General features: G+C 50.6%; 1 protein-coding gene across 2 annotated transcripts in view; it reads right to left on the bottom strand.

Annotated features, from left to right (window-relative positions):
* Window positions 1-1,481: 1,481 nt before the first annotated feature.
* The window catches only part of NAGPA (N-acetylglucosamine-1-phosphodiester alpha-N-acetylglucosaminidase), a 330,108-nt gene continuing 307,711 nt past the window's right edge, over window positions 1,482-23,878 (bottom strand). For both annotated transcript variants that reach the window (XM_069615430.1, XM_069615431.1), the window contains exon 11: window positions 1,482-2,890. In XM_069615430.1, coding sequence (XP_069471531.1) covers window positions 2,665-2,890 — 226 coding nt within the window. In that variant the 3' untranslated portion in view covers window positions 1,482-2,664. The remainder of the gene's footprint in view (window positions 2,891-23,878) is intronic.

Below are 23,878 nucleotides of genomic sequence, written 5' to 3'. Positions count from 1 at the left end.
TATCATCATATCGACTAACGGTTATTATTTTCTAATCTGGATCTAAGTGTTTCTTATGTTGGACTGGGCCATTTAGGAAGCATTTATGAGAACAAGAGCTGTTAAAAAGTATGGGAAAACCAATAGAAAAATTACACATATCTAATTGGAGTCAAGTGCAGCACTTGACTCCATGGGCATAATCTACACTAATTTCGCAGATGACATTCAGATCTTGATTAATGAAAGAGAGAAGATTCTACTTAGGAATCCTCCCATCCCCTGCACACTTTAAATTGTTTGGACAAAGATCCAATACTGAAATTCATCAAAAGAAAAATTATTTGTAATTTGTCTTTTGTAAGGATTTTGTGCTATGATCCCAGTTCCTCCCCGCACCTAAAAACTCAAAAACCTTTTTTGAATACGTATATAATCCTAAATTTTTAATGAAAACTGAGGTGTGCACCAGCGTCCAAACCTAAACTCAGATCTTGATTCCCCATCACTGGAGACCATAAACAAGACACTACCGCCATCAAAAGGATGTATGCAATCAACCAAATCTGGATGGCCACCCATAGCCTATGCCTGAATGATGAGAAAACAGAGATCCTCATTGTAGGCTCTCCTGCCCACCTAAAATCCCTACATGATCGCTACTATCATAACTATTGGCGGTATAACCATCCCAGTCTTGAAACATGTAAAAACATTGGGTGTCTACTTAGATGCTAGTCTCTCCATGACCAAGCACATTAATGCGCTGTCCTCCTCTATCGCTTATATCACAAAAGTCATCTCACTCAGCTGAGAATTCCTTACACCCCAGAACTGCCTTACATTAGCTCAAGCCCTCATCCTCTCAAAACTAGATTACTGTAACATCCTTTTACTGGGTACCTCGACAACAAATCATGGCAATCTAAAACTACTCCGGAATAAAGCCTTAAATGCTGCCCCTGGCTTAAAACAAAACAATCATATCACACATATCAGAAGAGAAGTTAATTGGCTCCCTGTCAAAGCAAGAATCCTTTTTAAGACTCTGATCATTGCTCATAAATGTATCCTTAATGATGCCCCCTCCTATTTGAACATTGTAACCCAAAAGGTGTGAACTAGGTCCTTACAATCATGTAACAGTGCTTACCTGAATGTCTGTCGGCACAGGAGCAAAAGGGCAGGAGGCTCTACCTTCCCAGTAACTGGACCAACGCTCTGGAACACTCTACCAACTCACATTAGAAATGAGCTATGGCACCAGTGTTTCAAGACAATGATGAAAACATGGCTTTTTGATAAATTCGACTAAGGCCTTTCTATTGTTCATCAATATTGGCATTATGTTGCAATTAATGAATGTCTGTAACCTAAATCTGTAACAGGATAAGTCTCAAGTAACCAACACTGTGATATACTTGTGTTTGGGCGTGTAAAAAATGTAATAAATAAATAAAATAATTCCAGAAATTTTTCAGGTCTTACAAACAAGGCATTCATAAATTATTTAAATCTTGTTTACTGTTTGTACCTCAATCAATAGCAAACCTTATCAGAAACTCACAGTAGAATGACCCCATGATTTTACCTTAAATCCCTGAAAGGGAGCTTCATTTAGACAGATTTTGCAAGGTTAATATCCACACAGGCACAGTTTGTGTCTGATTCCCACAACTATGGGATGCACGTTCGCAAGCACTGGCTGGCACTCGTATGGGGGGTTGAGGTGAGGCGGGGTAAGTGGTTGAGTGGCCTGTTGAAAGAGTTCATGAATAGTGGTCTAGCATTCCCAACGGCAGAGTTATTCTCCTATGCTGCAGTTGGAGGGCTGCAATTCACATAGGAAAGGGGATTTTAAGGCTGGATTTCTAGGAAAACGGGCTTGCAGGAGTGCAAGGGTGGGGTCTTGCATAGGAAAGGATTGCATCACCAAGCATGACCAGAGGTAGAGTTTGCATAGTAGTTATTTGCACTTGATGTTACTGCTGGTGCAATAATACAGAATAAGCAGCTGCCATGGTAAAAGGACATGATGAGCGCACTTCTTACTTGGTATGGAAGACTTGTGCAGTATATTCTATTTTTATAAAATGTTTCACAGAAGGAGACAGCTAAAGCAGTGTCTCTTTTGTCAAGGTCATTGTTGGCAAGCATAATTAAGTTCAACAGTTGGCATAAGGCTTCATGGCAAATATTCAGAAAGTACTGTGGCGTGCTGCTTTGGTGTCAGGCTCGAAATGCTCCAACATGATCCACCTTGCAAAATGATAACTGGACTTGCGGTTCATCAATTCATTAAAACATATTTTCTAACCTAAGCAGGAGATCAGATTTGTCCTTATTATAGTTCCTCCAACTGAGAGCCCCGCTGAGCGCGGGATAATGCAGTTTCTCTAGTCCTCAGCAGAGCACAAATCCAGGTACTGCCATAGTCTCTGTATTAAGTGTCAAACTCTTCTAGGCACAAGTGAATTAAAGGAAGTTGGAGCAAATGTCTGTAACAGCCCAATAACACAACAGTCACTTCTGGTGACCAAGGCAATCACAGTAGCATTCCTTCCCTCCTGAATCAGGCATCTTTTGGCACAGCAGAACTCCCTTAGCCGAATAAAGCTTTGGCAGTAAAACGTTCCACAGGAACAGCACATTCTCTTCTTGACATATCATAGTTGCAGATCATGGCTACTCCATATCATGGTACTCTGGGACCTCAGCATGCCACCCTACAAAGGACTCAGACAGGTCTTCAGGGGGACGGTTTTTGTTCATATTCTCTAACTGATGGTAAACATAGTTTCCTTCTTTGCTCTTCGTGTTCCCACAGCACCACAATGTCTGTCTGAGAGAATATGCAGAACCCAGCAGAAGCAGAAGAGCGAGGGAGCCGGAGATTATCATCCAGGTATGCCTGCAATAAGGGGGGAATAGATAATTAATCAAGGAACACACACACACAGAAATGAAACATACCCTGTAGGAAATAGATATGCACTCCTAAGGCTTGCTTCAAGCACAGATCTACAATTACCCACAAATGAACAATAGTGAGAAATGGGCCAGGTTATCGAGTAAATTCACTCTCTTTCGCGTCCTCCACGAGTGCCACACCTCTAAAGAGATTTACAGAAATGGCACAAAAAAAAACATTTGCACAAGTGTTCTTCCACTGTGTAGAATCATGAACATCTACAGCATTAGGTTTTCATATGCACGCTTGCATGTTATTATATAGCACAATATAGATAACAAATTGCCTTCAAGGAGCCACTAAAATCAGGTAGGATTGCTTAGACCCACGCCTCTGAAGCAAACAGAGGTGATCTTCCTGTTCATAAAAAAAAAAAGAAATGGAAGTTTCACAGTCTGTGGAGCCATGAAACTCTCAGCGCACGTCAGATGAGGTTTAACACATTTTCTTATACAGGGCAGAAAGAGCAGGTGAGCACCTATGAGAATAAAATACAATGGAACAAGATGGTCTACTAGACTGGACTTTATAAAAGTACAAAGGAAGGGATGGAACAAAACATGGGTGCAGGGCATGATTTTCAAAGTCTCTGGAATTATCCTGCTCCGTTGTGTCTCAAAGCACAACAGAAATCCTATGGATTTGCCTAACATATAGGTTAGGTGATCGCTTGCAGGATCTATCAGTCTGCAAGCCAAAACACAAAAGGGAGGAAAACTGGCTAACAATGTCAGGACGGACATACCACAACAAACATGTGCAAACATCTATTCTAATAGGACCTAGTGTCCAAGTCAAGATCCAGTCCCGTTATCTAAACAAAACACAGTTTTTATTCTGCGCTTAACTCCAGAGACCAGTACGGGGCCGGGGTTTGAGTCTGTGTTGTCTTGCATGCAAGACAAACGCATTGTCCTAAGCTATCCTCCCGGCCCATAAGTTTAGATCTACCGAACCCTGCTGAATTCTCTTCAAGTCACTCACATACTTGGAGCACAGATATTGTTCCTACTCTGTTCCTCAGCTCCTTAGATGTCTGTTCTTCAGCAGGAATTCCATGGCCTCCACCTGTGTTTTTTTCAGCTTGAACTTTGTCTCCCCCACCAACCAAAGTTCGCCCTCTTGGGCTGTTGACCACAACAAGCCCATGGTGTTGCTCCTTTTCAATGAGAATGGCAACAGTCTCAGTCTCTCTGCTACTGGCATCTCGGTCAAGGGACTGTGAAATAGCTCCCTGTAAGCTTGCAACTAACAGAATTCCTTGCTGTCAGATCTTGGTCAGGGTTCAAGGTATAGGCTTCATCTGGCAGATCCCCCATTCTCTTTCCTAGTGTGTTCACTGAGGCCCCTCACTCTCCACACCTGGGTGGCAGCCCTCAGCAGGCTTTCAGGTTGCTCTCTGAGGTCCTGGCTCTCCCCACTTCTGTCTATTCCAGGGTCAGACTCACAGTTTGGATCTCTCACAAGATCCAAATCCTAGACAGCATCTACCTTCATTCCCTTATTCTGCCAGGACTAGGGTGCCCTTCTCCCCATATGAGAGGTACAGTGGCTGAGCGCTGCAATCGCTCCAAGACCTTGCCCCTCCGGCTCGTCTTGCTTTTCAGCTCTCCCAGATATGATATGATATGGCATTTCGCGCAAGTGCAAGGGTAGATGGGAAGGGGAAAAGTGCATGGGGGAAAGGGAGAGGGGAAAGTGCAGTACAGGGTTATTAGCATACAGCATACAGGATAAATAACAAGGGCCAGCTGGTGGCAAGTGCGAGGTAAGTGCAGACAAGTGCTGGGAATGGGGGCTGTAGGGATACAGACACAGTCCCGCAGTGCAGGGGTTGCCAGAGAGGCAGTGCAGGGGAGAGTGGCTGGGCCAAATACCAAGAACGGTGAGTGGCCCAGTTGCAGATTCAGTGCAGTTTCAGTAGTATTAGCAGGGGAGAGGGGGAGACAAAGCGGAGGCAAAGAGGAAGGTTTTGAGGTGCTTCCGGAACCGGAGATGGTTCTCCTCAAGCTTCAGGGAGGCAGGAAGGCTGTTCCAGAGGGAGGCCCCTGCAGCGGAGGGAGATCTGCCCCCAACTCGTCGTTTGGAGAAGCGGCTGACCCTGAGGGAGTTGGAGGCAGATGAGCGAAGAGCTCGAGAAGGAAGATATTTAGGAAATGAGAGTTGAAGGTATTTTGGCCCAAGGCCCCAGACGGCCTTGTGGACAATGCAGAGGGTTTTGAACTTGATCCTCGCAGTCGCTGGGAGCCAGTGTAGTGATTTCAGTCCTGGAGAGATACGGTCCCTGGGCTTGAGGCCAAGGACAAGTCTCGCAGTCCTGTTCTGGATGAGTTGCAAAGGGCGGAGAGTAGAGGCGGGCAGATTTAGATAGAGGCTGTTACAGTAGTCCAGCTTCGAGAGAACCAGGGCTCTAGAGACCATGAGCTTCTGGGGGAAGGAGAGGAAAGGAAGGATACCTCTGAGGAGGTGTAGCTGGCAGTGTGACTTCTTAGAGACGTCGGATATGTGAGGAGAGAAGGAGAGTGTGGAGTCAAAGATGACCCCGAGGTTTTTTGCCTTGCAGGTAGGAGCAGGAAGAGGGCCCAGAGAGGCCGGCCAGAGAGCAGCAGGGAAGGAGGGAGTGGGAGTGCCGATGAGTAAAATCTCAGTCTTACTGGCATTAAGGCAGAGGTCGTTGGCGGCACACCATTCCTGGATAGCAGAAAGACAGTCAGAGATGAGGGAAGGAGAAGAGGAAGCCGAGGGTAGCCTGAAAATGAGCTGGGTATCATCCGCATAGCACTGGAAGTAGGGGCAGAGAGCGGCGATGCGGTGGGCGAGAAGTGCCAGATACTAGTTGAACAGCCAGGGAGAGAGGTTAGATCCCTGGGGGACACCACAGGTAGAGAAAAAGATGTCAGAGAGGAAAGACCCCAGTTGGACCTGGGAGGGTCGATTTGAGAGGAAAGAAGTCAGCCACGCCAGAGCCTGACCAGTGATACCTAGGTTATCACGGAGACGGTTGAGCAGGATGGTATAGTTGACAGTATCAAAGGCAGAGAGAGATCAAGCAAAATGAGAACGCATGGAATGTAAGAGTCAAGGTTCGAGAGCAGGTCCTCAGGGATGTTCAGGAGAGCAGTTTCCGTGCTTCGGGCAGCTCTGAAGCCAGACTGATGGTCATGAAGACTACCAACAGATTCAGTATGGAGATTAAGCTGGGAGATGGCCAGTTTCTCCAGGAGCTTGCCCAGGAAGGGAGTGATAGAGATAGGGCGATAGTTAGATGGGCAGGAAGGGTCGGAAGAGGGTTTCTTAAGAAGGGGGTGCACAAGGAAGTGCTTGAGAGGGGATGGGAAGACTCCAGAGGCGAAGGAAAGATTGCAGAAGTCAGCAAGGGCAGGAGCCAAGGAGTCGATGTGGTCCTTGATAGTTTTGGAGGAACCGGGGTGGACCTGTTCTGATGAGACTTTCATAGATCGGACTTGTCTTGAAACCTCGTCAGCAGAAAAAAGGGGAAAGGCAGAGAAGGAGAGAGGAGGTGTTGCTGCAGAAGAGCCAGAGGAAGGGCAGGGAATAGAGGGGGGAAGGCGATAGGAGGAGAGTGAGGACAGGATGTCCTGAGTTTTTGAAATGAAGTGAGAGGCCAGTGCCGTGCAGAGGGCCTGGGAGGGGACAGGAGAGGTAGAGACTGCAGCAGGGTTGGCCAGCTCCTTGCAGATTTTAAAGAGTTTGGCCGAATTGTTAGATGCCGCAGAGATGCGGGCTTGGATAAGGGCTCTCTTCTTGGTGAGAACGAAGAGCCGGTATTGCCTTTGGAGCAGGCGACAGACCAGTTTGTCAGAGGATGAACAGGAAGCACGCCATTTCCTCTCTGCCACCCTGCACTTGCGTTTAAGGGTGAAGAGATCCGAGTCATACCAGGAGTTTCATTTGGCTTTGGGCTTCAGGCAGATTCTCATGACAGGGGCAAGGATATCAAGAGTATCAGATATAGCAGAGTGGAGAGGGCTGTGTCAGGGTGGGAGTCAGCCGAAGGGGAAGGAGGGGGCGAGAAGGTGGCAGCGAAAGCCTCAACTGACACACGCTTCATGGGTCGGATGACCGAGAAGGAAGGTGGCAGTGATGGGGGTGGCTTTGCCTGTGGCGTAGGGAGGGTGAGGTGGGAGGAGAGGAGAAAGTGATCACTCCAGGAGAGAGGAGTGGAGAGAGGGACAGAGAGGGGAAGGTCAGAGGAGATCAGGGCATCAAGAGTGTGCCCTGCAGAATGAGTCAGCCCAGACGGGAGAATAGAAAGTGAGACAGAGTCGCAGAGGCCGCGAAGAGTCCAGAGGGGGGACAGGAGGCATCCAGGTGGATATTGAGGTCTCCAAGAAAGAGGAGTTGAGTGGTTGAGGACAGGAGTGAGGAGGAGAGGTTCGCCCACTCTGAGAGGAAGGAGGAAATTTGACAAGGTGGCCGATAGATAGTAGCCACGGTAAGGGAATGGCTAGGAGAGAGAGAGAGTCGGCAAACAAGACATTCAAAAGAGGAGTAGGTCTGCGTGGGATGATCAACTGCCTCTGCTTTCACTGATCTGCAAGGCACGGCTGCCTTCCCGATTTCACTCATCCAGACTGAAGGAACAGACCTATTTGGCAGCCTGGACCAGGTGTCTTCTCCCTAAATGGCTCGGCTGATCATGTGGTTCTCCACAGAGATTTAATTGTGAGTAAAGATTTGAAGTTCAGAAATCAGATGGAAGGAGCTTCAACAGGATGGTGGCTATTGGAAATCTGCATTGTGCTTGTAGCATGGGTTTGTTGAGCAGCCAGTTTTCCTCTCTGGCCGGTTTTCTGCCTTCTTTGCAGCTAAAAGGGTTAAACACATGGGGGCCTCAGGAATTTCTGTGGCCTGTTTAACGTAGGAATTTCAAATTGGTTCCTCTAGTTTGGTGTTAAGAGAAAATAATTGTTATGCATGTGCGTACCTGAGTGGAGGGACTAGGAAAAGGTGTTTTCCACTATGCTGTCCTGGCTGAGTAATAGTTGCAGGTGGATGCTGTTTGGGCATGAAGGGAGTACCTAGTTTCTGTGTAAATGAATGGGATTGCTATGTCGGACTTCTTACCCTGTGGGTTGCTGGCAGGTCTGGACTCCATTGGTGACTAGAGCCTTGATGAGACCCTTACCCCAGTTTCCCCAACCTCACTGGCTCTCGAGATCGAGCCCCCCATTGGGGTCCTCAAGCACAGCGGGAACTAATGTACTAACGGTTCCTGTTTGCTTCTGCATGCTATGTTCAAGCTCCAGGTGCTTTGGAAACCTGTTTTTTAGTCTGCACTCGTCACAGCAGTCTCCATCATAGAAGCGTTGGGGGAATAAGAGGCTCTGAGATCCTCCTCAAACCTTGCTCAGGGTTCACATCACAAAACGGGTAAGCTTTCTTCAGACCCAGAGCCTCATGTTGACCCCCACGATATGACTTTGCCATGGTAGTCTTTCTACTATTAGATCTACACTTATCTGGGATCGACTAATCATAATGTGGTTGTGCATTTCACAGCTGGGAGCATCATGACATACATTGGTGGAAAAGGAAAGTTCAGACAAGATAGATGTGCATACATCAAAAGGTCTATGTTGTGCTGAGAGACATTCTTTGCACCTGCCCAGTTTTAAGGCACCATTTCCCTTTGCTACAACGAAAGTCCATGCACTCTTATAAAATGAGCGGTTATAAGGAACAAGTTACTTACCTGTAACTGTTCTCCAGCATGGGTCTGGCATGGATTCACATGCCGATTAATATTCCCGTCAGGCTGGGAATCCTCGGTAAAGAAAAAATCAGTTTCAGTTTCACTTCTGAACTGTCTTTCTCCTAACAACCAATCACAGATCTCTGGGTCATAATGCCCCCAGCCAATGACTGCCATCTACCTAAGACCCTCCTCTGGCAGCCATCTTCAGATTTGGTAGCACGTAAAGTGGCAGTAGGACCAAGAGAAGAGCCACAGAGGGGTAGGCGGGAGGGTTCGCATGTGAATCCATGCCAGACCCATGCTGTAGAACAAGTTACAGGTAAGTAACTTGTTCCTTCTCCAGCATGGGGTCTGGCATGAATTCACATGCTCATGAATAAAGAATACATAGCAGTACATGCATGCATAACCACAGGAGGTGGCAAGGCTCAACATTAAGCATCTCTTACCTCCTCACCAGACCAACCTTCAAGCGAACAGGTTGCGCAGCACTGCTTGGCCGACTCTGGTCTCCTCCCTGGAATCCCGGTCGACGCAGTAGAATTTCATGAAGGTGTGTGTCGACCTCCACGTAGCAGATGCAGATGTCCAGCAGGCACACACCAGACAGGACCACCATAGTTGCTGCGATCGCTCTGGTCCAATGGGCTCGCGGACAGCCAGGCAATGGTCGGTTTGCCAACCGGTGACAATGGGTGATGCAGCCGGAGGACCACCTGGAAATGGAAGCCTTGGAGAGCACCTTCCCTTGGTTCACAGGGCCAAAGTTCACAAACAGCTGTGATGTCTTCCGAAAACCCTTTGTGCGGTCCACGTAGAACTTCAGCGCTCTAGCCACATCCAGCGAGTGTAAAGTCTTCTCAGCCGGCGCCGAAGGCGACTGGAAGAAAACAGGTAACACCAAGAGCTAGTTGAGATGGCAGTCCGATGGCACCTTGGGCATGAACGAAGGGTGCGGTCGCAGCGCCACCCTCATCTCATGGAATGTCAAGTAAGACGTTTTACAAGAGAGGGAATCTCTCCCACTCTTGCGGAGGTGATGGCCACAAGAAACGCTGTTTTCCGTGATAAAAACTTCAGCGGGGCCGGATGCATAGGCTCGAATGGGGGACCCATGAGCCTAGTCAGCACCATATTGAGCTACCACGCCGGGGCTGGAGCCTTCACCGGCGGGAACGAAGAAGTTACTTTCTTACCTAGTAACGTTCTTTCAATGGGATGGTCCGACGACGTATTCCATATCTATGACCGGTCATCACCACAGCTGTGCTGCTTCGGAAAATTTTCGGCGTCCGCGTCCTGCGTCTATGACGTTGATACGCTGTCCTCGAGGCCCTCCATCGAGCCGACGTCACTGAATGTTATAAGTAGGACGCACGACGCCTGTAGCCTCAGGCGTCGTGCGTCCTAATGTTATAAGTAGGACGCACGACGCCTGTAGCCTCAGTTCTAGTTTTTTCCCCAGAACGTGTGGCACCAATCTTCTGCCAGTATGACCACAGAAAGCCTTGCGGAAAAGTAAGCTGCAATCGCATTAGAAATTCTGTAGCGGGGCAGGCAAGGAGGGAGCGATATGGAATACGTCGTCCGACCATCCCATTGAAAGAAGGTTAACAGGTAAGAAGAACTAGTTACTCTTACCTTGTAACGTTCTTTCGATGGGATGTTCCTCCGACGTATTCCTTATCTTAGATATAAATCCTTCAGCTTTGCTGGCCTCGGAAAATTTTTTCGCCAGAGGGCGCTGCGCGTCGATGATCGCCGAGTCGATGACCCTCGACGGCCTCCGTGCCGACGTCGACGTCATCCTGCCTATAAAGGCCGCGCGCAGCGTCCGTTGCTCAGTTCCGTTTTGTAGTCCCCAGTAATGTTTTTGGATTAGACTAATCACCTTGAAGGAGCATAGGCTGCAAACCCACAGGAAGTCATACTGCGGGGATGGATGGGAGGGTCGATAAGGAATACGTCGGAGGAACATCCCATCGAAAGAACGTTACAAGGTAAGAGTAACTAGTTCTTCGAAGGGATTGTGTCCTCCGACGTATTCCTTATCTTAGATAGACTCCCATAGCAGTGGTATTGTGACTGGAGGCGGGAGTAATAAAAGTTATGTTACCCTTCCAGAATGGACAGAGTGTAACACAGCCTTGCCGAATCTAGTTTCTTGACTAGAGGAGGAATCCAGGCTATAGAATTTGGTAAATGTATGTGCGGACGACCATGTGGCAGCCGCACATATATCTCGAATTGGCACCCCTCTTTGAAGGGCTGAGGATGTTGCGATACCCCTGGTAGAATGAGCCCTTAGATTTTGAGGAGGCTCCTTTCCTGCCAATTTGTAGCACTCCAGAATGGCTAAAATAATCCATCTGGAGATGGTTTGTTTTGTTATTGGAAGGCCCAACTTATGTCCTGCATAACCTACAAAGAGTTGGTCTGCTTGTCTGATCTTAGCCAATCTGCTGATATAGAAGCTCAAGGCTCGCTTAGGGTCCAGCCTGTGCAGTCTCTCTTCCTCCTTCCCCGGATGAGGAGGAGGGTAGAAAGAAGGTAATATAATCTTCTGAGTGATGTGAAACTCCGAGACTACCTTCGGGAGGAAGTTAGGCTTCACCTGAAGAACAACTTTGTCCTTGTAAAAGATTGTATGTGGAGGTTTACACGATAAGGCTTGCAACTCGCTAACCCTTCTAGCAGATGTCAATGCTATTAGCAAAACAGTTTTGAGGGTGAGAAGCTTCAATGAACAAGAGTGTAGTGGTTCAAAAGGGGCACCCTTTAGGAAGTTTAAAATTAGGTTTAAATCCCATAAGGGAACTTGAAAAGGTTTCGGGGGATAAACATTAGTTAATCCTTTTAGGTATTGTATTACCAATGGAATTTTGAAGTATGAAGGCTCCTCTGCAGTGCGCTTAAAGATTGATAGCGCTGCGAGATAGCCCTTAATTGTGCCAACCTGTAGGCCTGAATTAGCCAGGTAAAGTAAGAATGACAACACCATAGGTGTACCACAAGAAAAGGGTTCAATATTCTTTTCTCTGCACCAGCTGCAAAATTTGTTCCAACGGCAGCGGTATAGAGTTTTAGTTGCCGGCCTTCTGGCCGAAAGCAACACCTCCATAACATCATCCGGAAGGTCCCAATCCTTGTACCTCAACCTTTCAGACACCAAGCGTGAAGGTTGAGGGTCTTGATGGCTGGATGGAGAACCTGACCTTCCTTCTGCGAGAGAAGATCCTCTCTGTATGGCAGTCGAATTGGAGGGCAGATGGACATGTCTAGAAGGTCCGGGTACCACGTTCTCCTGGCCCAATCCGGGGCAATTAGGATCATGGTCTTCCGAAACCTTCTCAACCTCCTGATCATTTGAGGAATGACAGGGACCGGAGGGAACGCGTACAGAAGTGGGAACTCCCAGTCCACTACGAACGCATCTCCTAGAGCTCCTCTCGGGGGAAATTCCCTTGAGCAAAATCTGTCGCACTTCCTGTTGATACTGGTGGCGAACAGATCCACTTGAGGGGTTCCCCAAAGGGCGAAGATCTCTTGAAGGACTTCCTGAGCTATCTCCCACTCGTGAGAGACTGTGCTCTGCCTGCTCAGAGCGTCCGCTGTCAAGTTCTTCTCTCCGGCTAGGTGAATTGCCGATAGAGAGATTCCTTCCTGAATTGCCCAAAACCAGAGCTGCATCGCCTCTCTGCACAGTGGTAGTGAGCCTACGCCTCCTCTTTTGTTGAGGTAGTGCATGGCCACTGTATTGTCCGTCATTATTAGGACGTTTCTTCCCCGTACAGACGGCAGAAAAGCCTTCAGCGCTAGTCTGATGGCTCTCAGCTCCAACAGGTTGATATGTAGTCTGGACTCCGATGGAGACCAACGACCGCTGATGGTCAAGTCGTTGGCGTGAGCTCCCCACCCCGTGAGTGAGGCATCCGTGACTACTGTTATCTCCGGCCATGGTTGCCAAAACATTTCTCCTTTCAGGATGTTCTCCCGACAGGCCCACCACTGAAGGTCTCGGGCTACTTTGACCGGGATCCGAAGGAGATCTGTCATCCTTCCTGAGAACTGTGACCACTGAGTTCTCAGTGCCCACTGGAGGGATCTCATTCTCAGGCGAGCCTCCGGCACGAGGAATATGCAGGATGCCATGAGGCCTAGCAACCTCAGAAAGTCGTAGGCTGGGAGATATTGGGCATTCTGAAATCTGATGACCATCTGCAGAATATCTCGAGCCCTCACCTCTGGTGGCAAGGCTTTTCCCAGGGAAGTGTCCAGGACTGCTCCAATGAATTGGAGTCTCTGTGATGGTATCATCTGTGACTTCTTTAAATTGAGGGAGAAGCCCAGCTTGTGAAGGAAGTGGCAAACATAATCTAGTTGTCTCTGAGCCTGTTCCGAAGATACAGCTCTGATCAACCAATCGTCTAGGTAAGGGTAGACATGAATCCCTTCCCTCCTTAGACTTGCAGCCACAACCGACATTAGCTTGGTAAAGACCCTCGGGGCGGAGGTTAGCCCAAATGGCAGAACTCGAAATTGATAATGAGAGCTGCCAATTGCGAACCTCAGGTATCTCCTGTGCCTGGGATGGATCGGCACATGGAAATAAGCGTCCTGGAGGTCTAGAGATACCAACCAGTCCTGAAGCTGGAGGGCCTGAAGGATCTGAGAGAGAGTCACCATCTTGAACTTGTCCTTTCGGAGGAATTTGTTCAATTCCCGTAAGTCTAAGATGGGTCTCAGTCCTCCGTCCTTCTTCGGTATTATGAAGTAGGGGGAGTACCAACCCTTGTTCCTTTCCGCTACAGGTACCAGTTCTATGGCACCTTTCTCTAGCAGGTCTAAAACCTCCTGCAAGAGGAGCGGATCTGGAAGCTTCAAAGGGTTGTTCCCCGGTGGATGACTCTGAGGGATATGTAGGAAGGGCAGGCAGTAACCTTGGGCCACTGTCTCCAGAGCCCAAGCATCTGACGTAATAGCCTGCCATTCCGTCAGATGGTGAGTTAACCTGCCCCCTACTGGTGTTCTGTGAGGGGAGACCTCAGAGTGGTTTTGAAGCGGCTGATGCAGTTGCCGAAGGTAAAGTGGCTCCTGCTCCTGCGGGTGCGGCTTTCTTTCCCCTACCCCGTCCACCACGGGTAAATCTTCCTTGGCCTCTTTGAGCCGGTCGTCCCCTGCCCCTTCCATATGAGGAATAGTAACGAAAGGACCGTCCTCTCCACGATGATCCCGAAGGACGAAAGGTATTCTGACGGATAGCAGCTCCCAATGACTTGGCTGCTGCCTTGGACGTTTGCAGTTTCTCCAAACTGTCATCCGCCTTCTTTCCAAAGAGGGTAGAACCGTCAAAGGGCATATTCAAAAGCCTGGTCTGCACGTCAGAGGCAAAACCAGACTTCCTCAACCACGCATGCCTGCGGATTGTGGTACTTGCCGCCATGGCCCTGCTGATACTGTCAGCAGAATCTAGGCCAGTTTGTAGGGTCTCGCACATCGCATCTTTACCATCCCTGATGATGTTTAAAAATGCGTCCCTTTCCTCTCCTTCTTGGAGGCAGTCAGCCGCTGATGAAGCGCACTCCCAAAGGGTGTGGCTGAACCTAGCGAGCGTACAGGTCGCGTTAATAGACTTTAACGCCATGCTACAGGCAGAAAAAACCTTCTTAGCCATGGCATCATACTTTTTGTCATCCCTATCCTGCGGAGCAGTGGGGTATGCAGATGTGCTGCCTGATGAGGTTGCAGCCTGTACAACCAAGCTCTCAGGAGTAGGGTGTTTTGACAAATATTCAGGGTCAGAACTAGCCACCCTGTATTTTGTTGACAGTTTTTTATTTACTGCCGGGATAATTTCTGGCGTTTCCCAGTTTGTCAAAATCCTTCTCTGTAGAGCAGAGTGAAATGGAACCACAGGATCCTCCTGTGGGCCCTTGTCCAGTATGTCAGTGAGGTCATCCTGCTGAAAGGCAGGAGAAGGTGCAGACCAACCCATAAATTCTATGATTCTAGACATCAGAGCTCTATATGGAGTCTCCGCATGTTCTCCTGGGTCTGGTTTGATAAATTCTGCTTCAGGAGAAGTGTCCAAGCCACTAGCTTCCTGAAGTGCATCCTGAAGATTTTTTAATCTTCCTTCCTCAGAGGCGAAAGTCTCTGGCTCTGGTGATGTGGTCCTCTGTAAATCAATATCTTGGTCTGAATCCTCCCTTTCCTCAAAAATCGAGGTTAAAGGGGGATACATTGGTTTTTGGAATGGTATAAACCCCATTTCCAATGCAGAAGGAGCCATCATCACAGGCCTTGAAAACGTCGATGTCGTCGACACCGACGTGAAAGTACTCGAAGGCGCCGTGAAAAGCGTCGAGAAATGTGTACTAGGCCTCGAAGAACTCGAAAGGATCGGAGTCCTGCTCGAGAACGACGTCGACGTTCTCGGCGTCGAGTCGGAGGTCTTTTGTCTAACCGTTGGCTGTGGAGTAGCCGTGGTTCTTTCCTTCACCGGCGTCGATATCGGCGTCGACGTCGGCGTCGACTCGATCGACTGATGCGCCGATGAATCCTTCGACAACGGCGTCGATGGCGCCGACCTCTGTTTCGAAGGAGTTTTCGACGATGGCGTCGATGATGCTTTATCTCCCGATGGCTCGAGGCGCTTTCGGGTTGACTTTTCCGCCGGGTACTGCGACTCGCGGCGTTTAGATTTTTTGGGTTTTTTACCCGGGGTATCACCCTCAGCTGTCTTCGAGGGGGACGAGGCCGCTTTCTCGAAGACGCTTAGCATCTTTTTCCTGAATTCCTCCCACTCAGCTTGCGAGCTGCGTTTTGTGGGGCAATGAACTCTCTCAGGAGAACTCGACGAAGATGACGAAGGGGATCTCCTACGTCTCTTCTTCGAGTGTCTCGATGTCGACGAGTGGTGGGAGCCACTTCGTGATCTAGATCGAGAGTGTTTTTTATGGTGAGGAGACGAACGTCTCGACTCTACCGAAGAAGCTTTCGAGGAAGTTAAAGTTGACCTACCTCTCTCGAGCTTCCCCCTATCTTCAAGGCTTTCGCCGTCATGGAAAGGCATTCCTCACACTCCGAACTCTGGTGCGTGATTCCCAGACACCACAAACAGACCCTGTGAGGGTCCGTCAACGACATTTTCTTCCCGCAGTCTCGGCACTTTTTGAAACCGGACCGAGGGGTCGTCGGGTCGGAGGAGGATGCCATCGATATCGAGGTAAATAGTAGTTATTATATACGTTATCTTGACGAGAACTGAGCAACGGTGTTCCGAGGCACAACGAAGCGCGGAAAAACGGAACTGAGCAACGGACGCTGCGCGCGGCCTTTATAGGCAGGATGACGTCGACGTCGGCACGGAGGCCGTCGAGGGTCATCGACTCGGCGATCATCGACGCGCAGCGCCCTCTGGCGAAAAAATTTTCCGAGGCCAGCAAAGCTGAAGGATTTATATCTAAGATAAGGAATACGTCGGAGGACACAATCCCTTCGAAAGTAACTTGTTCTTCGAGGGGATTGGGTCCTCCGACGTATTCCATATCTATGACAGACTCCGAAAGCAGTACCAACGTATGGAGGAGGGAAAAGAATTTAGAATATAGAAATTTAGAATGCCCAATTAAATTGCAGAGTAAAGGACCGCCGTGCCAAAGGCCAGATCCTGCCCATGGATAGAATCTAGGGAGTAGTGTCTTACAAAAGTATGGACCGAAGCCCATGTGGCTGCTTCACAGATGTGACGGATAGGAACACCCCTCTGCAAGGCAGTAGAGGCAGCCATACCCCTAGTAGAATGGGCCCGTAAGCCTCCCGCAGGGTCCTTACCAGCTAAGCGGTAACATTCAGACATTGCCAAAATAATCCATCTAGACAAAGCCTGCTTAGTAACAACTTGTCCCAAACGCCTTCCAGCGTAACCTATAAAGAGCTGATCGTCCACTCTTACCCGGGACATGCGTGAAATGTAGAAACTTAAAGCTCTTCTAGGATCCAACCTATGGAGCCTCTCCTCTTACGTACCAGGATGCGGAGGAGGATAAAATGCCGGAGGAATGACCTTCTGGCTCAAATGAAATTCCGATACCACTTTCGGAAAAAAGGAAGGACGAACCCTAAGGACAACGCTGTCCTTATGAAACACTGAAGGGTGGCTTAAAAGAAAGTGCCTGCAACTCACTTACTCTGCGAGCGGAAGTAACCGCAACTAAAAATACAGTTTTAAGGGTTAACAGTCTCAAAGGACAAGAATGTAAAGGCTCAAATGGAGCACCCATTAGGAATTTTAAAACAAGGTTCAAATCCCAACCGGGCATCTGGAAAGGTGACGTGGAAACACATAAGTAAGCCCTTTCAGAAACTGAGAAATTAAAGGACTTTTGAAATAAGAACACTCCTCAGACGAGCGCTTAAATATGGACAGCGCCGCCAGGTAACCTTTAATGGTACCCACTTGCAGGCCTTTGTGGGCTAACGAAAGCAAAAAAGACAGAACCATAGGAATGTCACATGAAAAAGGATCCACATTCTTAACCCTGCACCAGTCTCAGAACTTTCTCCAATGGCAACGGTGCAGGGACTTTGTTGTAGGCCGCCTGGCCGAAAGCAACACGTCCATCACGTCTTCAGGGAGGTCCCAATCCTTATACCTCAACCTTTCAGAAGCCAAGCGTGAAGGTTGAGGGATCTGACCTCTGGATGGAGAACCAGACCCCCCCTCCCGTGAGAGCAGATCGTCTCGGTAGGGAAGACGGCGTGGAGGGCAGATGGACAAGTCGAGAAGGTCCGGGTACCATGTTCTCCGGGCCCATGCCGGAGCAATGAGGATCATCCGGGAACCGAACCTCTGTAACTTCCGCAGCAATTGCGGGATAACGGGGACTGGAGGAAACACGTACAGCAGTGGGAAGGACCACTCCACCACGAACACGTCCCGTAAGGCTCCTCTTGGAGGAAATTCCCGCGAGCAGAACTTTTCACACTTCCGGTTGACACTGGAGGCGAAGAGATCCACTTGTGGGGTCCCCCAAAGGGCAAAGCTCTCCAGGAGAATCTCCTGAGCCAGCTCCCACTCGTGAGAGATCGCGCTCTGCCTGCTCAGAGCGTCCGTCGTCTCGTTTTCGTCTCCGGCCAGATGAACTGCTGAGATCGAAATTTCCTGCTGGATGGCCCAGAACCAGAGCTGCATCACCTCCCTGCAGAGAGGAAGTGACCCTGCCCCCCCGCCTTTTTCTTGAGGTAGTGCATGGCCACTGTGTTGTCCGTCAGAATCAGGACATTCTTCCCTCGCACAGTCAGCAGAAAAGCCTTCAGGGCAAGCCTGACGGCCCTCAGCTCCAACAGATTGATATGGCGTCTGGACTCTGACAGAGACCAACGACCGCTGACTGTCAACTCGTTGGCATGAGCTCCCCATCCCGGGAGGGATGCGTTCGTCACGATCGTCACCTCCGGCCAGGGTAGCCAAAAAGGAGCCCCCTTCATCAGATTGCCTTTGACGGCCCACCACAGAAGGTCCTGGGCGACCGAGGGCAGCACCTGAACGGGGTCGGACATCCTGCCGGAGGACTGTGACCACTGCATCTTGAGGGCCCATTGCAGAGATCTCATCCACAACCTGGCCATTGGCACCAGAAGAATGCAGGATGCCACGAGGCCGAGCAACCTCAAGAACTCGAACGCCGGGAGGCTCTGGGCATGTTGAAACTTGTGCACCATCTGCAGAATGTGATGAGCCCTTACCTGGGCAGGGAAACACTGCCCAAGGGACGTGTCGAGCACTGCTCTGATGTACTGGAGCCGCAGAGTTGGCATCAAGTGGGACTTCTTTAAATTGAGGGAGAAGCCCAGCTTGTGAAGGGAGTGGCAGGTGACGGACAGATGATCCAGGACTTGCTCGGGAGAGCGCACCCTGATCAACCAATCGTCCAGGTAGGGGTAGACGTGAATCCCCCCTTTCCTGAGATACGCTACCACCAACACCATGAGCTTGGTGAAAACCCTCAGGGCGGACGTCAATCCGAACGGCAGGACCCGAAATTGAAAGTGCGAGTCGCCAACCGCAAACTTCAGGTAGTTGTTGAGCTTGGGATGGATCGGCACATGAAGCTAAACGTCCTTGAGGTCGAGAGACACCAACCAGTCCTGAAGTTGAAGGGCATGGAGGACTTGAGAGTAACCATCTTGAACTTGTCCTTCCTGAGGAGCTTGTTCAAACCACGCAAGTCCATGATGGGTCTCAATCCTCCGTCTTTCTTCGAGATCAAATAATAAGGGGAATACCATCCCTTGTTCCTCTCCGCTACAGGCACCAGTTCTATGGCACCTTTCTCCAGCAGGGATTTGATATCCTGCGCAAGGAGCGGATCCAGACTCTTCAAAGAGCGATTCCCTGGTGGATTGTCGTGAGGCCTCTGCCGGAAAGGAAGACAGTAGCCGTGCGCTATGATCACCAGAACACACACATCTGAAGTAATGGCACGCCATTCTACAAGATACTGCACCAGCCTTCCCCCAACCGGCGAACCATGGAACATGGCCTCATGACTGAGCTGAAGCGGCTGCAGCAGTGCCTGAGGGTAAAGAGGCAACTGCCCAAGCGGCTCTGGCACCTCGAGTACCTTGTTTTCCACCTCTGGCACCCGTACGGTGGCCCCTTTGACTTGCAGTTCCTCTCGATCTACCAAAGGAAGAGTAGTACTGAAAGGAACACCCACTCCATTGCTGTCCCCTAGGACGAAAAAGGCAGAGGTTGGCGAACTGCAGCCCTCAACGACTTCGCTGCAGCTTTGGAGGTCTGCAACCTCTCAAGGCTCTCATCAACATAGCTGCCAAAAAGATGTTCACCATCAAAGGGCATGTTGAGAAGCCGGCTTGCACATCAGGAGCAAACCCCGACTTCCGCAACCACGCAAATCTGTGCATTACAGTGCTCGCTGCCATGGACCGGCTGACACAATCTGCCACATCCAGACCCGACTGAACGGATTCACACATGGCATCCTTGCCATCCTGAACAAGAGCAAGAAAGCCATCCCGCTCCTCCCCTTCGGGAATATGTTCAGCCGCCAAAGAGACACAATTCCACAGAGTATTAGTGAAAAGTGCTAAGGCACACACAGAGTTGGCTGCCTGTAAAGCCATACCCCCTAAAGAAAACACTTTCTTTGCCCAGCCATCAAAACGTTTGTCGTCCCTATCAGGAGGGATGGTAGGGTACGATGCCTGTTTTGCCGGGGCCGTAGCCGCCTGCACCACCAAACTCTCCGGAGTGGGGTGTGTAGTCAAGTAGCCGGGGTCACTACTGGCAGGACGGTATTTCTTCGGCAAAGACTTGCCCACTGCCGTGAGACTCTCCGGAGCAGTCCAAGCTGCAGCCACCCTTCTTTGCAAGGCCATATGGAATAGCAGTACCGGGTCAGTTGGTGGACCTTGGTCCGAGATGTACGTCAGGTCATCCTGCAGAAAATCTCCTGGTGGCGCAGACCACCCCAAGTATTCCGTGACCCTCGACATGAGACGCCGGTACGAGGATTCAGCATGTGTGAGCGGCTCAGGCCTGCCAAACTCAACCTCCGGGGAGGTGTCCAGACCACTGGCGTCGTGCAACGACTGACGCAGGTCTTCTAACTGGCTATGACCAGATAATAGGTCATCAGGAACCTCCTCAGGAACCATACCATCATCAGACCCTTCATCCACCTCAGAAATATAGTCAAGAGGCTGGAATAAATCCCTGGATGAGGGCACGTGTTTGGACTTGGCAAGAGCCTTCCTCTGGGTTTCCACCCGTCTTAAGGGCACCTCCAAAAAATCCTCCTCGAAAGGCGTCGACGGAATCGGTGTCGAGCATGGCGCCAATGGCTTCGACACAGGCCTCGAGGGCAGAGCCCTGAGCGTATCCTTCAACGGTCTCGGCGTCGACGTCTTCTTCGAAGACCTCACAGGCTCCGACGGTCTCGATAGTGTTGAGGACCGGGACCTGGAGCGGGCATGGCTAGAGCGAACCACCTTGTCCGACCGGGACCTCAAAGGTTCCCGGTGATCGCAACAAACGCTCGACTATGAAGGCGTGCGAACGGTGTCTCTAGCACGTTCCCTGCCGGCGTCTTTTGACGGCGCGGACCGAACGGAGACCTGCGACTGAAAAATTGCCATCATCTCCTTACGGAATGAAACCCATTCCGCAGGAGTGGAATGCTTGGTGGGACAAGCAACCCGCCGATGGGAGGTCGTCGGACGAGGACGGGGAAGGCGACCGATGACGGTGCTTCCGTGAGTGCCTCGAAGAGGCAGAGGAATGGCGGGACCCGCTCTGGGACCGAGACGCCCTGGACTTACGCCGACGATGCGGAGAGTCGCCCCTCGAATCGTCAGTCGAAAGCCCAGTGGATTTCAACTTCCGGTGCTTGGATACCTTACCGACAGAAAGCTTCTTCTTACGCTCCTGCAAGGCCTTCAAATTTAACGCCTGGCAATTGTCACAATCGTCCGTGGCGTGGTCCTCACCGAGGCACCAGAGGCAGGCGTCGTGCGGGTCCGTCAGCGAAATCTTGGAACCGCAGTCCCGACACTTCTTGAAACCCGGCCACGGGGTAGAAGACGAAGACATCATGAAAATCTTCACAAACAAAGTGGTTCGAAGAACCGATAGAACAACTCAGAAGAACCGAGGCGCGCCAGGATCTCCGAAGCGAACACGTTCGTGGAAAAAACAGAACTGAGGCTACGGGCATTGTGCGTTCTACTTATAACATCCGGTGACGTCGGCTCGACGGAGGGCCTCGAGGACAGCGTATCGAAGTCATCAACGCAGGACGCAGAATATTTCCCGAAGCAGCAAAGCTGTGGTGATTACCTGTCATAGATATGGAATACATCGGAGCACCCAATCCCCTTGAAAATTCCTTTTATGAATTCCTTGACCAGGCGGTGTGACCATAACGACGACCGCCCTGGAGTTCTGGTGTAGCGGGAGATAGCCGCCAGATGAACATTGATGGAAGCATGGGCCAACCATGCCTTGGCCAGCGACAGTAAATACGGCAGCACCTGCGGGGCCGTAATCCGTAGAGCGTTGAGCTTCTGTGCCCGGCACCAGACGGCGAACCTCTTCCACTTATGTCCGTAGCATTTCAGTGTAGACCAAGCCCTGGCCTTGGAAAGCACCTCCTTGCAGTCTGCCAGGAGATCGTATCCACCAAACTCTAGCGCTGCAGGAGCCAGGCCTGCTAGTTTGGCGACCTTGGGTCGTGGTGCAGAATCGTGCCTCCTTCCCTGGCGAGAAGATCTGCGTCCGCCGGAAGCCTGACTAGAGGGGACGCTGACATGTCCAGAAGGTCTGGGTACCAAATCTGCCTCGGCCACGCTGGTGCAACGAGGATCATCCTGCACCGTGACCGCCTGAATTGATTGATGAGTCGCAGAAGCAACGGCAACGGGGGAAACGCATAGAGGAACAGGCCGTCCCTGGGGAAGAACTCATCCCCCATGCTCCACCACTGGGGAAACCGGCTAGCGAACCTCCAGCACTTGGTGTTCGTCACCGTTGCAAACAGATCTATCTGGGGATTGCCCCATCGTCAGAACAGCAGATCCACTTGGTCCCGCCGAAGCTCCCACTCGTGGCATGAGCGCAGTTACATGCTGAGAGAGTAAGCCACAGTGTTCTTCACTCCTGCCAGATGAAATGGGATGGGGAACATCTCTTGGGCGATGGCCCATCGCCATAGGTTCTGCGCCTCCTTGAAGAGCACTGGGGATCTGGTTCCCCCCTGCTTCCGGATATAAAACATTGTGGTGGTGTTGTGTGTGAAAATCCGCACCAACTTGCCCTTGAGGGACGGAAGGAAAGACTTGATGGCCCAAAACACGGCCCGTAGCTCCAGAACGTGATGCGCAACGACTTCTCCTCTGGTAGCCATAGGCCTCTTGCGTGGAGACGACTGGTGTACACTCCCCATCCTTCCAGGGATGCGTTTGTCGTGACCGTCTCCTGGTGAGGGAGGGGGCGTCTGGAAATCCGCGCCCGCCGACAAATGCGCGGACACCGCACCACTGAATCGCTTGACGGAAACTCTCGTTGAGGGTGATCTTGTCCTCAAAGCTTCCTGATACCTGGATCCAAAGGGTGTCAAACTCCTACAGTGGTCGCATCCGCAGCCTGCAGAGGCGCACAAGGTAAATGCAGGATGACATCATGTCGAGAAGGGACTTGATGGACCTCACCCTTGTGATCTTTAGGGTCAACAGCTGTTGTACCTTGCCCAGAATGGCCGCTATTCTCTCCTCCGACGGAGACGCCAGACACGACACTGTGTTGAGCCGGGACCCCAGAAACAGCGCATCCTGCGATGGCACCAAGCAGGACTTCGCAAAGTTGATTGAGAACCCCAGTTCCATGAGTAGCCGGAGGGTGCCAGCTGTGTGTTCGACCGCGGTCTCCCTCGACTTCGCTCGTATGAGTCAATCGTCCAGGTAGGGGTAGACGTGAATCCCTTGCAGGTGCAGCCGCGCCGCCACTGGCGCCAGACATTTGTTGAAAACCCTTGGTGCCAACTTCTATCTGAAGGGAAGAGCCTTGAATTGGTAATGCTGCCCTTGGACCATGAAGTGCAGAAATTGGCGGTGTCCCTTGTGAATGGGGATATGGAAATAGGCATCCTCCAGGTCCAGCGACGATAGGAAATCCCCTTATTCCAGTTGTCCCAGCACGTGCTGAAGGGTGACCACGAAACTTCTGGGACCTGATGTACTTGTTGAGGCAGCGGAGGTCTGATATGGGTCTCCAACAGCTGTCTTCTTTCTGACGAGGAAGTACTGGGAGCACACTCCGGAGCCCCAGAGTCTTTTTGAGACAAGTTCTATCGCGTCCTTCTTCAGCATGGCCTGTACCTCCAGCAGAAGTTGGACGTGGTTTTCCTTCCTGGCCACCAGTGGAATGTGCGGGCACTTCCGTTGAAATACCAGGGTGTGCCCGTGGGCCAGGGGGGCCAGCACCCAACAGTCAGTGGATATGGATTTCCACACGCTGACTAAGTTCGCCAGCCGGCCTCCCACCAGGGTGCACGGGTGTGGGCCCGACGTCGTGGGCGATTCAATCCTGCTTCGCCATGGGCCCGCCACCTTGAGGACCTTGGCGATGATAGCAACCTCCTCCGGACTTGCTGCGGCCCCTGTAGGCCTCCTGAGTTGAAGAGCAG

Source organism: Ambystoma mexicanum, chromosome 9, assembly GCF_040938575.1.
Source record: "Ambystoma mexicanum isolate Mex_15411 chromosome 9, UKY_AmexF1_1, whole genome shotgun sequence".
NCBI classification, from domain to species: domain Eukaryota; kingdom Metazoa; phylum Chordata; class Amphibia; order Caudata; family Ambystomatidae; genus Ambystoma; species Ambystoma mexicanum.
The sequence above is the reverse complement of the archived record's forward strand: the minus strand, read 5'-3'. Positions and strand labels throughout refer to the sequence as shown.